The sequence below is a fragment of the Stenella coeruleoalba genome, assembly GCF_951394435.1.
Source record: "Stenella coeruleoalba genome assembly, chromosome: 11".
Lineage (NCBI taxonomy): Eukaryota > Metazoa > Chordata > Mammalia > Artiodactyla > Delphinidae > Stenella > Stenella coeruleoalba.
The window spans coordinates 20,127,606-20,140,807 of record NC_137157.1 but is presented as its reverse complement, the minus strand read 5'-3'; the positions used below and the strand labels follow the sequence as shown (position 1 = coordinate 20,140,807).

General features: G+C 37.3%; 1 protein-coding gene across 4 annotated transcripts in view; it reads left to right on the top strand.

Moving 5' to 3' along the window:
- MYBPC1 (myosin binding protein C1) overlaps window positions 1-13,202 on the top strand; it is a 125,707-nt gene that overhangs the window by 48,080 nt on the left and 64,425 nt on the right. For all 4 annotated transcript variants that reach the window (XM_079937431.1, XM_079937430.1, XM_079937432.1 and 1 more), the window contains exons 4-7: window positions 1,844-1,885; window positions 9,860-9,898; window positions 10,452-10,487; window positions 12,188-12,298. In XM_079937431.1, the coding sequence (XP_079793557.1) occupies window positions 1,844-1,885; window positions 9,860-9,898; window positions 10,452-10,487; window positions 12,188-12,298 (228 nt within the window). The remainder of the gene's footprint in view (window positions 1-1,843; window positions 1,886-9,859; window positions 9,899-10,451; window positions 10,488-12,187; window positions 12,299-13,202) is intronic.

Sequence of the window (13,202 nt, the reverse complement as noted above, 5' to 3'; positions counted from 1 at the left end):
GCATGCAGCAATGAAGACCCAATGCAGCCAGAAATTTAAAAAAAGAATGGCAAGCCCAAGTGGAATCTCCAGAACCATTTGTCTGCTCAGCCCCCCGGGTGGGGGCAACCAAAATTACATGCATTTTCCACGAAGGCACCAAAGTGCCCTCTCTCGTCACTCTTCCTCCTAAACAAGATGAGAAACTGGCATCCATTCAAGTATTATTCACAGGCTATTTACCATGTGTACACTTCTACTCTAACCCTTCAGAAGGATACAGAGCTACCTATCAAATACTTATTGATAGCTAGATGCAAACGTACTCTACCAGATGTAGTCGAGGAATTCTAAGTAGGAAATATTTCCCTGTATTCAGTTTGCTTACAACCCAGTAGGAAATGAAATACAGCACAGAGAACAATTAAGTAAGATACAAACACAATATTGAAACATCAGACACCACCGTAAGAACCTCACAAGGCGGTATGTGACTTAATGCCGGTTAGTTGAATTGACAATGTGGTGTGAAGCCAAGGGCTAGGAGGTCACCATAGACCAGTCCAGCCTGGGTGAAAACAGGAATTGAATAAGGCTTCAGTTGCTGGTATTTTTGCATGGAAATTTATAAGAGGATATGACGCTCTCCTGCTTTAGAGATTATTTTCGGGAGGGCAGTTTGAGAAATCTAACTGCTCAGAGGAATCCCCTCCGTCCAGCTAAGAATACTAGATTCACACACTCAAAATCCTTCCATAGTAAAGCAGAGTACTGCTGTGTGTTAAAATAAATGAAACAGGCTCAGTGCCATGTTCGTTCAAACAGGGACAAGTTCCAGTTTAGTTTTCTTTCAAACCCATGTAAGATGTGTGACATTCTTCTTAGGAACTTCTTTCGTGTGTTTTCTCCTTGCACATACAGATTTATTTTTTGCCAGCACTGAGGTCACTGAGACCCTGCAGGCCATTACTGACATAACCTTTCCCTTCTGCTCTTCAGAGCAGCAGCTGTCATTGGGCCACTATAAAGTTTCCCTTGTTACGCCACGTTTCATATTCATTATACAATACTGACCTCCTGTCCCTAAAACAAGTCTTCTTCCAAAGTCTGCTAAAATTATCCATATTAATTCATTAAGATTCAGATGTCAGGGTTTCCCTGGTGGCGCAGTGGTTAAGAATCTGCCTGCCAATGCAGGGCACACGGGTTCGAGCCCCGGTCCGGGAAGATCCCACATGCCGCGGAGCAACTAAGCCCGTGCGCCACAACTGCTGAGCCTGCATTCTAGAGCTAGTGAGCCACAACTACTGAAGCCCGTGCACCTAGAGCCCACGCACCGCAACAAGAGAAGCCACCGCAATGAGAAGCCTGCGCACCCAAAGAAAAGTAGCCCCCGCTCACCGCAACTAGAGAAAAGCCCGTGTGCAGCAATGAAGACCCAACGCAGCCAAAAATAAAAAAATAAATAAATGAAAAAAAAAGAATGAGTTAAAAAAAAAGAAGTTGTCCCTTGTTGGGATCTAAAATGAAGTGATCTATATTTTATACTATTTCCATACCAGCATGTTATAATAGGTTCCCAGCATAGCTAAGCTATTTTAACAAAATCTGTTACGTGTTTCCATGTATACTTTTCCCCAAAATGATCAGATTTGTTAACTACTTTTATTAAGTTTAACGTGACTCTACATTATAATTCCCCAATTTGTAATTCACGTGTAGCATAATAAAGGAGGATATAGCATCATTTGTGCTCTGTTCTGTTATTAATTTCCTCTCTCCCCACCTCCACCCTGTTGCTCATCACACAATAAAATGCTTTCTTTAAGATACTTTTAAAAATGTGTTTGTACTTTCCACACAGAACCAAATAAAGAGAAGCAGGCCGGAACTTCACCAGCAAAAGGTGAGTTGGAGGGAGGGAAAGTGAGGCTGAATTCACCAAAGTTAGAAGCAGAAAGAGCTCAGTAATGATTGCCATGGAGGCCCCATAGAATTCCTCTGCATTATCTTTCATCAGTGTGTATTAGGGTTCTTCCTTTGCATCTTATCTGCATAACCCAATCAGCATAATGACGAATGGTGCTTTGATCAGTTTTCATTACATTTTTAAAAGAAAAACAACAATGATAAAAATAGCACAAGCAGTTGTTGAGATGCCAGCAAATTTATTTGTAGTTTCCAAGTTCCCATGTGCATGTGAAGGAAAAGAGGTGTCTGGTCTTCTTGGGATTACACCAATTTGGAAAATTATCTTAATTACCCAGATTTTTTTTAATTTAATGTTTTCATGTTACTGTGTAAACGGTTCCAGGTTTCACTAGTAATTTTGAAAACTAGCATCTCATTTTGTAACATTTGTGTTCATGGAGATTTATATAATGATTTATATAGAGGGACAATATAATCTTAAGCAAACGTCACGTTATTCCTTATTGAATTGGAAACATTTGTTTCTGTCCTATTATTCTATTTTCACTTTATATGGAGGTAGTCCAGTTTTAGAAAATGAATAACCTTTATCATACACTTTTTCATGGATCCATGAAATACTAATTCCTTTGTCTCCCCATGGAGGAAGTCATTGTCACTACTGACCATTTGTCTTAAGTAAAGGAGCATTAGTCTTCTATAGAAGAAAGTTTTCACAGAGGTAGACCTGACAATTTTGCTTTGTATGTTTGTATCATCATTTAAAAAATTTATTTTTTATTTGTGCACTGAGTAACGTAGTTTAGATTCTGGAATAACCCATTATTTCTTGACTACAATAAGACCTTTCTCTTTTTTTCTGGACACCACTCAAAAGCATGTTAAGTATCTCTTTGTTCTCACTATGTCATATTTCATTAACTAATTCCTATGATATTTTTGTCTTCTATATATTAGTAAAATACTTTTTTTTTTTCAGTACATTGGACCACTTTTCCTCAGCTAACTTGAATTTACAACTCTTATAAATGAACACATAGTGTTAGTGTACTTACTTTGTCCTTGACCTTCAGTGGCTCCGTGAATAGTAACATGAATGCTAATCCTGGCCACATGGGCCACAGTCTGAAGGTTATTTGCATATGGAATGCAAACAGTGCAAACTCCTAGAACTCCTTCCACGAGATGGGTTCAAGGAGGTTTGGACATCCTGGCTGAACTTATTACAACATTCTCCTTTACAAGGCTGATGGCATACACCTCTGTTTCCAAATTTGGAAAGGTGCTTGGACCAGGCTGTAAGGCTCAACCAACAGAGCAGATGATGTAATCCCAGAAGGCAAACTGTCAAAAGTTTAAACAAAGCCTGCGCCTGACCCTTAATCTGAAAATCATATTATATTTGTATGCTTAAATGCGACAATGGCTTTCTGTAAGTTAAAATCAACCAACCAACCAGTCTACCAATCAACAAAAACCCTTTTCCTTACCAGAACACGATATGATGAAAGAACAAGGTCAGATGACCAAGAAAGTCATCCTGAAATTAGTAGCATTTTTTTCCTGACATTTGCAGAAGTGAAACAAGGTCATGGCCACATGCAGTCATGTGCCCAGGTACATAAACTGCCACGTATGTATTTGCTCTACGTGCCTAGAAAGCAAATCAATTTAGGATAGAAAGTGACATCCCTAAATAAAGAAGGTAGGTGGTGGAAGTTATTTCTAAATATACAATCCCCTTCAACCATTACTTACTTTCATCAAGGACAGGGAAGTTTCAAAGAAAATACCCAAGTGAAAAGTAGACACACTCGTCATTGCTATTATGAATAGCCCTGGTTGAGAAAGAATTCTTGCATCAGCATAAACAAGATTGACAGGTGCAACAGAGCTGCCCTCCAGCTTACACTAGAATCCCTGTCCTCCACCCTCCCCCAACCCTCAGTCTATCTAATTGTGTGTTTTTTTGAAAGAAAATTAATGTATTAAAAAAAAAAGAAGAAGAAGAAGAAAGAAAGAAAAATGAAATTTACAGAACCGTTCAAGTCAAGTGTCACTCCTTTGTGCATCTTTCCCCTGAGCATCCTAACGCACTTTCACTTCCCTTTCTTCCTCCTGCTTTTTCTTGGACTGATTGCTTCTGTCATAAAATCACCCTTTCCTTCACTTAATCCCATATTAATGTTTCACTCCTTTTCCTAACATGTTGTAAGCTTTGTGAGGGTCAGGCACTGTGTCTTAACACTCTTTGGGCTCCTTATCTCATTTCTTCCAGCAGCTGGCAGAGAGCTGCATCTGGTGATCTCCTAATAAATACCTGTAGAATGAATGATCAGTTGAATTTCCATGCTGGCTTAGTGGCTCATCGTACAGACAATGGTAATCTAGATAGATTTTCATTTCCATTTGCTGGGCAGGAGGGTGAACATCCCATGCATACTCTTAGTCAATAAGGTTTGGAATGGGATGCCAGTGCTGTATATTGTAAGATCAGCTCATTAATGCTATTGAAAATGGTCACGGCTGGATAGAACATTTTCAGCACTTTAGTTAGTGCCCTATCGAATTAGTTGACATATATTCAATTAATAGCTCCAAGACTCTCACTTTTAAGAACATCATTCATAGCCATGCAGCCTCAGTATCTTTCCCAGATTGACTGAATCATTCTGTGACAGGCTGGAAATGTTCTGAAAATTTTTTTGTAGCCGCAGAATGTTGTTTGGTTCTGATATCAATCTTACACGTAGTGTTTGTGGTTAGATTTGCCAACTTTTCACATTTACTGAGAGTTTCTGGTAAACAGCTGATTTCTCAGCTGTTTTTATTTGCTTGTTTGCCTCTGGACTTGTCCATCCAGGTATCCTGTTCTCTAATACTGCCCACTTTGTCTTGGAGTTGAAATGACAGAGATGACAATAAAGAAATGGGTTTAACCAAACAGCAAGATGAGAATTTAGATATGCAAATCCCTTTCAGAGTGATCATACTGAGAGATAATGTCCTTGAAAAAATAATGCTGCTGTGGCTTAGAATTCTTCCAGAATAATCACAGGTAGCAATTCAATGGAAAGCTAAGTATAGAGAATTTTCTATACCCTCAATGGAGCCAAAGATCTGCCTTCTATTCTAATGTTCATTTATTCATCTCAAGTATTCACTGAGTGTTGGCTAAATGCCAGGGGCAGGTCTGGGTGCTGGGTCCTGCCCTCCTAGAGCCAACTTTAGGGGACTTTAGAGTGGAGAACAACTATCAGCAGAGGACAGTGCATTTCAGCTTTGGAAGCAGACAATTGTCATGGAGGGCCATGGGTGGAGAATAATGTGGGTGCTCAAGTGGGATCATACCTTTTTTCTTGATCAACCAACACCATATGTGTGAACACAGGATAATGAGACTGAGTCTCTTCTATGCCTTAACAATTAGCCCTGTGGGATGTTTAAAAACTGGTCCTACTAGTGGTTCCATGTGAACTAGCGGCATTAGAATCAGAGAATACTTTGAAGATCAGCGCTCATTTTAATGCCTAAATTCTAATACATAAATTTTGATTTTTATTTTATTTTTTACTTATTTTTAAAGATGACTTTTTTTTTAATTAATTAATTTTTTTATTTTTGGTCGCGTTGTGTCTTTGTTGCTGCGTGTGGGCTTTCTCTAGTTGCGGCAAGCAGGGGCTTCTCTTGTTGGGGAGCACCGGCTCTAGGCGCGCAGGCTCAGTAGTTGTGGCTTGGCGGGCTCTAGAGCGCAGGCTCTGTAGTTGTGGTGTGTGGGCTTAGTTGCTCCATGGCATGTGGATCTTCCAGGACCAGGGCTCGAACCCGTGTCCCCTGCACTGGCAGGCGGATTCTTCACCACTGTGCCACCAGGGAAGTCCCAATTTTTGATTTTTAATTTTGTAATTTATCAGTTTATAATCGGTATATTTTTGGGTAAGCCCAATTGGCATAGTTACTGCCTCTTTTTATTTTCCTTCCAGAAAAATTACTGCCCTTGGTAATTGTTGCAATGGAAGTAAAAACTTACTTTCTTTTCCCAGGCATCATCACTAACATTGCCACAAGCTATCATGAATGAACCCTGTGTGTATTAACGTTCTCATAATTTGAGATGAAGATTCTTTTGGCATGAATGTGGTTGTCAGATGAGGAAGTGAATCAGCAGAAGTTCCAGCGAACTTCTCCTACATGCTATGATTTTTTTTAATTAAAAGAATGATTAAGGTTTTTCTTCATTTAGGTCCCTTTACATCTGCAGTATCTTTATCTTGGTGCTTCTTACTAGCATGCTAAAATATTTTTGTGCCATTTTACCTTTAGGTATCAGACAATCAACCATCTACTAAAATGTCTCTGCTTTACCTGTGTATGCCAACTACATGATTTCTTTGTAATGAACTTTGTTAAAAATTAATATCACTGTACTTCACGATTTTAAAACACAACGATTATAAAATACAACATTGATTTAATAGATTTGGGGGAGAAAAAAACTCATTAAATAAACGTATTTATGGTAAGATGAATCCTGATTTCAGAAGCACCAAAGCATGGAGACATGTGTCTTCTCATTCAGAAAATATGATAAATTAATCAAATGCCTCACAACATGTTGAATTAATGTTAGCTGTTTTTGTTATTGCCTTCTATATGTGGTTGTTTTTGTTGCTGTTATTATTTTGGTAACATATGCCAATATTTACTACAACTGATTACTCTGCTTGAGGAATTCATAAATTTGTCTACATCAAACAAGGTATTGTATCAGTATTTAACTGAGGTGTGTTTACAGTACATTTTAATTTTATATGCTTTTATTCTAAAATCTCAACAATTGTCCCAAGTATGTATACTTTAAAAATTGATTTAAAAAGGCGATTTAAGTCAGCCATAGGTAGAAGTCACTTTATGCCCAAGAGAACTTGGAGATTTATAGGAATGTATACGTTCCACTGTCTCTGGTGTTCTCTCCCTCACATTCCAGATTTCCTTCTGTGGACCCCCCAAAAATTCCAGGCTTGTAATATGAGACCAAGTTCTTTCCCTACTTTCCAGGTGTTCTTCATTGGGAACTTCTGTGTTGAAAGAATCATTTTTATGGTTTTATAAATGCTATTTTCCCATGACTTAAAGACACATTTTGGTAAATTTCCCTTCTACATAGCTAGGGAAGATAAGTCTGTCGCTTTCGGTCCATGGTGTCATGTAGGCCGTATTCTAAAGAGCCAAAAATAGATGTTTAAGTTTTCATCATCACTGTAGTCACTTTTAAATAGAAAACAAGAAAATATGACATATATTTTATTTTTTGTTTGAAAATGTTCTTTGTATGATGCCATGCCTTTCATATATGTGATGTTGGATCACGCATAACCCAGAAGGTTTGGATATTCAGTTTCCCTCCTAGCAGTAGAACCTTTCTATGGTAAATAAGAACAATTAAACCTCTCATTCTTAACCAACTCAACCAAATTCAACCAGGCAACTTTTCAGGTATTTGGGGTCAGAATCCCAACATCTTAGCTATATTTCCCAATCTAAGGGGATGCCAGGACCAAAACTACTTTTATTTATGTATTTATTTAAATATCAACATTTTGTTTTATTTCTATTTATTTTTAAAATTTGTATTTATTTATTTATTTTGGGCGTACTATGCGGCTTGCAGGATCTCAGTTCCCGGACCAGGGATTGAACCCAGGCCACTGCAGTGAAAGCCCAGAATCCTAACCACTAGGCCACCAGGAAACTTCCCAAAACTACATTTAAAAGAAGGGAAACAATAAATGTTGCCCCTCGTCAACTGTATTTTTCTAGCACTTCAGTAAATTTGAAAATGCATGTACAATGACTCAAATATTGCCCACTGAGAAGTAATTACTGTTTGGAAATAATGTTGGATCATCTAGAGTATCTTTTATGATACTTTGAAGCACTGCTTTCGTATGTGTTGTCTTAATAGTCTAAAATAGTTGTGTGTGCCCCCCACATAGTCTTAACATTTAGTGGACTTTGAAACTACTCACCCATCAAATGTTTGCTTAAAAAATGGCTTCTCTTTTCACTTTAGTTTTATGAACGTGTGTGAACACTCTTTTCCCAATCATTTTGCATTCTAAACAATTAACTCAAGGGTTTATTAGGCACTGTGCACAAAGCAAACAACCACCAAACCTGTATAAAATGAAGTGCTCATCTGACTAAAAATGGTTCTAGTTTCTAGTTTCTATATAACAAAGGAAGCTCCTTTCTAGGATGTGGTTGAGTTTTAAAACTTCATTTTCAAGAATTTTTACAGGACTTTAGATCAAGATTCTTTACATAGTTTAGTAAATAAAGGCCTTCAAATAGGTGTCAAGAATAAAATACTACATACTGAGTTAAATGTACGGCAAATAAAATAGAAAAATTGCAAGGTATTTTATTTTTGGTTATGTAAAATTTTAATTGTTTAGCAGTCTTCTGAAATACAGAATTCCCCTAAGAGCTCAGAAATACCTATACTTCCCCAAATGCAAGATTTTGTGGAAAGTTAATGGACATTCCAGGAGAAAAGGATTCAAATGTGAACTAAGTTTGGGAAATGTTAATAGTGTATCATTTCTTATCTCCATCCCCAGTGCCAACACACATGAGCACACTGATGGCTTTGAGATATCCTTCGGTAAAAGCCCACAAACAATACAATAAAACACAAGCATTTAACTTTATTTAGCCTAGCGTTTTGCAAGCTTCTTTGACCACAGAAAGCTTCCTCTGAAGAATCCCGAATCCCACAGTATCCAGTGAATCGCCTCTTGGGTTCTGAAGATATGACATTAAGGTTCTCTATATATTACATTAGTTATTTTGTTAAAAAGTAACAGAACATATCTCTGGTTGACAGTTTAAGAAATTTCAGACTAGTAAATAACATATGTTGTAAATATACTAATAGGTTATGCCTGTGCCCTTTTACCTCTTGTCAGAAATTTTTAAAACACTTTTTAATTAACAGTCATGTGCATTTGTTTTCTGTATCCTATTTTATATAGTCATTTAAGTTCACGTTTTGAAACCCGTAATTATTCTAATATTTTAAATACAAAGATTATTATTATTTTCACTAACACTAGTCTTCATGCTTTGAGAGGGAAGAGGCAGAGGTTCAGATAACACCAAATACCTATTTAAGCATCTACAATGTAAGACACTTTGAAATTTAGACATTTTAGAAAAGGGAATATTCAGTGTCTTTGCACAAACACTACAAGGCATCTTTTGAATTTTACAAATGGGTAAATATTTTACACATATATAAAATATTTGTAAATATTTTACAAATTGGTAAATGTTTTTCAAATTATATTGGCCAACACCAATATAATCTTGGGAAAAAACAGATAAAGTCCCTATAATAATTATTGGTGAACTTAGTAAGTATGACAAATTGATTTATACTAGTTAATGTTGACTTTTGTTACCTAAATATAGAAGGGGAATTAATTATAAGGTTTTCTGGGGGTATTGAGTTTTCAAATTATATAAAAACATATGCTTTCATGTCTGTGTCCAAATGAATGTGGTATATGAATTATGCTGTCAGTGACTTTGGCTACAAAATAAGAACTCGAAAACCACCTCCATTGCTGATGTCATCAGGGTTAGATTTTTAGCATTCATTTTTTTCCTAGCTTACAATTATATAAAACGTTTGCATAGAGTACCATTTTTAAAGCTACTTTCATTGGGATTACCCAACTCTCTCACCCTTTTATTTGTTTATTTTTCTCTTTTGCCTTAAATCCTGAAGTCTAGTCTTTCAGGTGGAAAGTCTTCTAAGGCTTAGTCATCAGTTAAGTGTTTTGTGTAGTTTCTCTTCTTCTTTTGCAGATTTCTCTTTTCTCAGGATACTCGGGATGAAGGTCTTTTCTCCTTAACTTTTTATTCCTCTTTCTTATTTCAGATGAAGAGGAAGCCTCCCCGCCTGGTGCCCTGCCTCCAGGTTAGGATGATTCCAACCCCTTTCCCCACTTTGTAATTTATTACTAATTGACAGTAAAGATAATGAAACGACAGGGCACCTCGATGAGACAACGCTCAGAGCAGGGGACTCAGGTCTTGCCGAAGAGGGAAAATGTTGGCTTTAATGGCAATTTCTTTTTTTTAACATGAGAAACTTTTTAAAAAGAGGCTTTCTTTGTGTCTTTATTCCTGTCCTGCCCCTAGGTTCTTTGTGAAAAAATTAAAGTAGTAACTCTTGGGTATAAATTTTAGGGGCAAAAATGTCTTTCATTTCTGGCTATATACTCTTTTCCCCTGTTCTTTAGATATTTGGATTTTTAAAAATTTTATTATTATTTTTTAAATAAAACACATACTTTTTATACACGTTTTCAAAATTAAAGCCCTACTGATTTTCCATCCAAGCCAACTTCTAGCTTTTTTTCTCCCCATCATGAAAAGAGACAGGATTTGGGGGATCCGAGAAGGTTGAAGTCAGCACTCCATTTTCTCCTCCTACCCCTTGTATCATCCAAATCACGCTTTCCTTTCAGGTTCGGGTAGTCGGGCCCTGGAAAGAAAAGATTCAGGTGAGCACACGCCAGAAGCAAGGCGTCCCGACCCCATCCTAATATAGTAATCACTAATGACCTCATTTCTTGAAGCTGTATTTGATTCTAATCTTGGTTTTATTCAGTTTGTAGCTTTTATAGCAATCTCTTATTACATTCCTCTGACTAGAAAACTAATGCATTGAGAAACAATTAGTTTTGCATGACACACACACACACACACACACACACACACACACACACACACACACAAATTCAGGAATCTAGTCACATATACCACAGGTTCATTTGTTTCATTATCACTATCATTTTTAACATTTGGCAAATACACAGAGATGAAGACACTTTTAAAATCGCCATTCCTGGGATGTATCAACGTTAGATAATAATTCATATTTTTATGGAAATTTACATACAGTTGAAAGAACACCTCCAAATTCTGCATGGAGCCACAATTCTGGATGGTTATTTATTTATTCGTTCCTTTGTTCATTCAACAAATTTGTTTGAGGGCCTACTATTATCCTGCTATGGGAGTCTTACAGGCCAGGCATTTTTGCAGACGCAGATATAGAAATGAACAAAACAAAACAAAATCCTTGTCCTCTTGTTCCAAACATTAATGGCCACTATTTGCTATTACCATGAATATTACAATTACAACATAAAATTTTCACATCAATTTGGGTAATTTTTTAAATTGTGTAATCATGTGACTACATTGCCTAACTTCATTGTGAAAATGATGGCCTATGAATAGGAATACTAAGCATGATTGATACACGGGAACTAGAATAACTAAATCTGCATTTCCTCCTTTTCAAGGAACATTAACAGGTTGAGAGTTGGCAACCCACGCATTTTTCTTCCAGTTATTAAGTGGCTAAAACGGAACTTCTCTTCATTCAGTTCTCAGAGACAGGGGAACTTTCTACCGTTCTCTCTCCTACCCTCTTCATTGGAGTTGACTGCTGATTAATACCTTCTAAGCACCTGGAGTGAAAACTAGAAAATGCAAAATAAACTTCATTTTCAGCTTGTCTGTCTTCATGGGAAAGCCTCAAAGAGTTTATTTTTCTTTCTGTTTTTCTAGCTTTTTTCTTCCCTTTCAAGACGCTCCTAGAATTCTTGAAATCTGTGCCTGCAGGTCGTGATCTGTTACTTGTCAAACTATGGCCACATCTATACAACCCAAATAGAATTATCTAGTCATACAACAGTGAGACATCTAGAAATTCAAGGCCAGGCTTGTTTGTCTGACCTTTCCCACTTGAGCTGCAAACTGATCCATCCCTTTAGTCTTTTCCAACTCAGATGTTGTATAGACATGACGTTATAGCCAGTCACCTGGAAAAACAATGAGAATACTGCTTTCATAGCTGCCCACCATTATTTATCAGGGGACAGGCAGGATTGGGAAACAAAGGAAACTTGTCTGCTAGGAAAGAGTAACAACCTTCCTGAAAAGTTTTGCTATTTCTAGGAATTAGAAAATGTTCCTTGATCCCATCGTGGAAGAGATATCCCTGTAAGAATGGGAATCTGTCACTCTCTACTGATGGCTGTCGGGTAGGTGGATAGAAAGAAAGATGTTATATTTATCCAGGTTAATTAGACAAAGAGAAGCTTCAGCATTGACAAGAACAACAAACCCAGGTAAGTCTGCCCAAGAAGAACCTGGCCCTGGAATGATCCTTTTCCTCCTTTCTGCTCATTAGAATGGTCTGTTGGCGAATCACCATCAGGGGAGGACCAGGATAAGCAGACTGCCAACAATCAGCTGTCCACCCTGTTCGTGGAAAAGCCTCAAGGTGGAACAGTGAAAGTTGGTGAGTGCCAAGCATTAAATCCTGTTCTTTTTTTTTTTAAAAAAACATGAAATTCACATAATATAAAATTAACCGTTTCAAAGTGAATAATCAGTGGCTATTAGTACACTCAATGTTGTGCAACCAAGTTCCCAAATATGTTCATCACCCCAAAAAGAAACCTTGTATCCCATTGAGAGTTATCCCTCATTCTCCCTCTAACCCCTGGCAACCACTAATCTGCTCTGTCTCTAAGAATTTCCCTATTCTGGATATTTAATATAAATGGAATCACACAATAATATATGACCTTTTATGTCTGGCTTCTTTCACTTAGCATAATGTTTTCACGGTCTATCCAAGTTGTGGCATGAATCCGTACTTCATTCCTTTTCATGGCTGAAAAATATTCTATTGTATTATGTACTAAACCCTGCTTTTTATAACCTGAAAAAGTGAGTGACGGCTTTCATTTCAGTAACCCGTACACGTAGTAGTTGAGTGGCGGGACCCTGGAGACAGGGTAGGTTCAAATCAGTTTTCTCATCTGTAAAATGGGAATAATACTACTTGTGAAGTACTTTGAACAGTACCTGGTATATCTTAAAGCTCAGAACCAGTGTTTGCTGCCATTTCAACACACCTCGTTCCATAAGATGATTATAAATCTGCAGACATGCTGGATCATTACATTTAGTATCTCAGAGAAAGCTGGTCAGACAGATGGCTCAACTTTGGATATATTCATTCGAAACATATCGATTACACACTTCCTGTTTTAGACACTGTGCTGAACACTGAGTAAAATATGTGATCACTCAGAATTTACAGTATTAATGGGAGGAGCAAACAAGAAGAAATTTTAAAAAACAGAACATCACAAAAGCCATCACAAGTGCCATGAAGGAAATAAACAAGGTGGTAA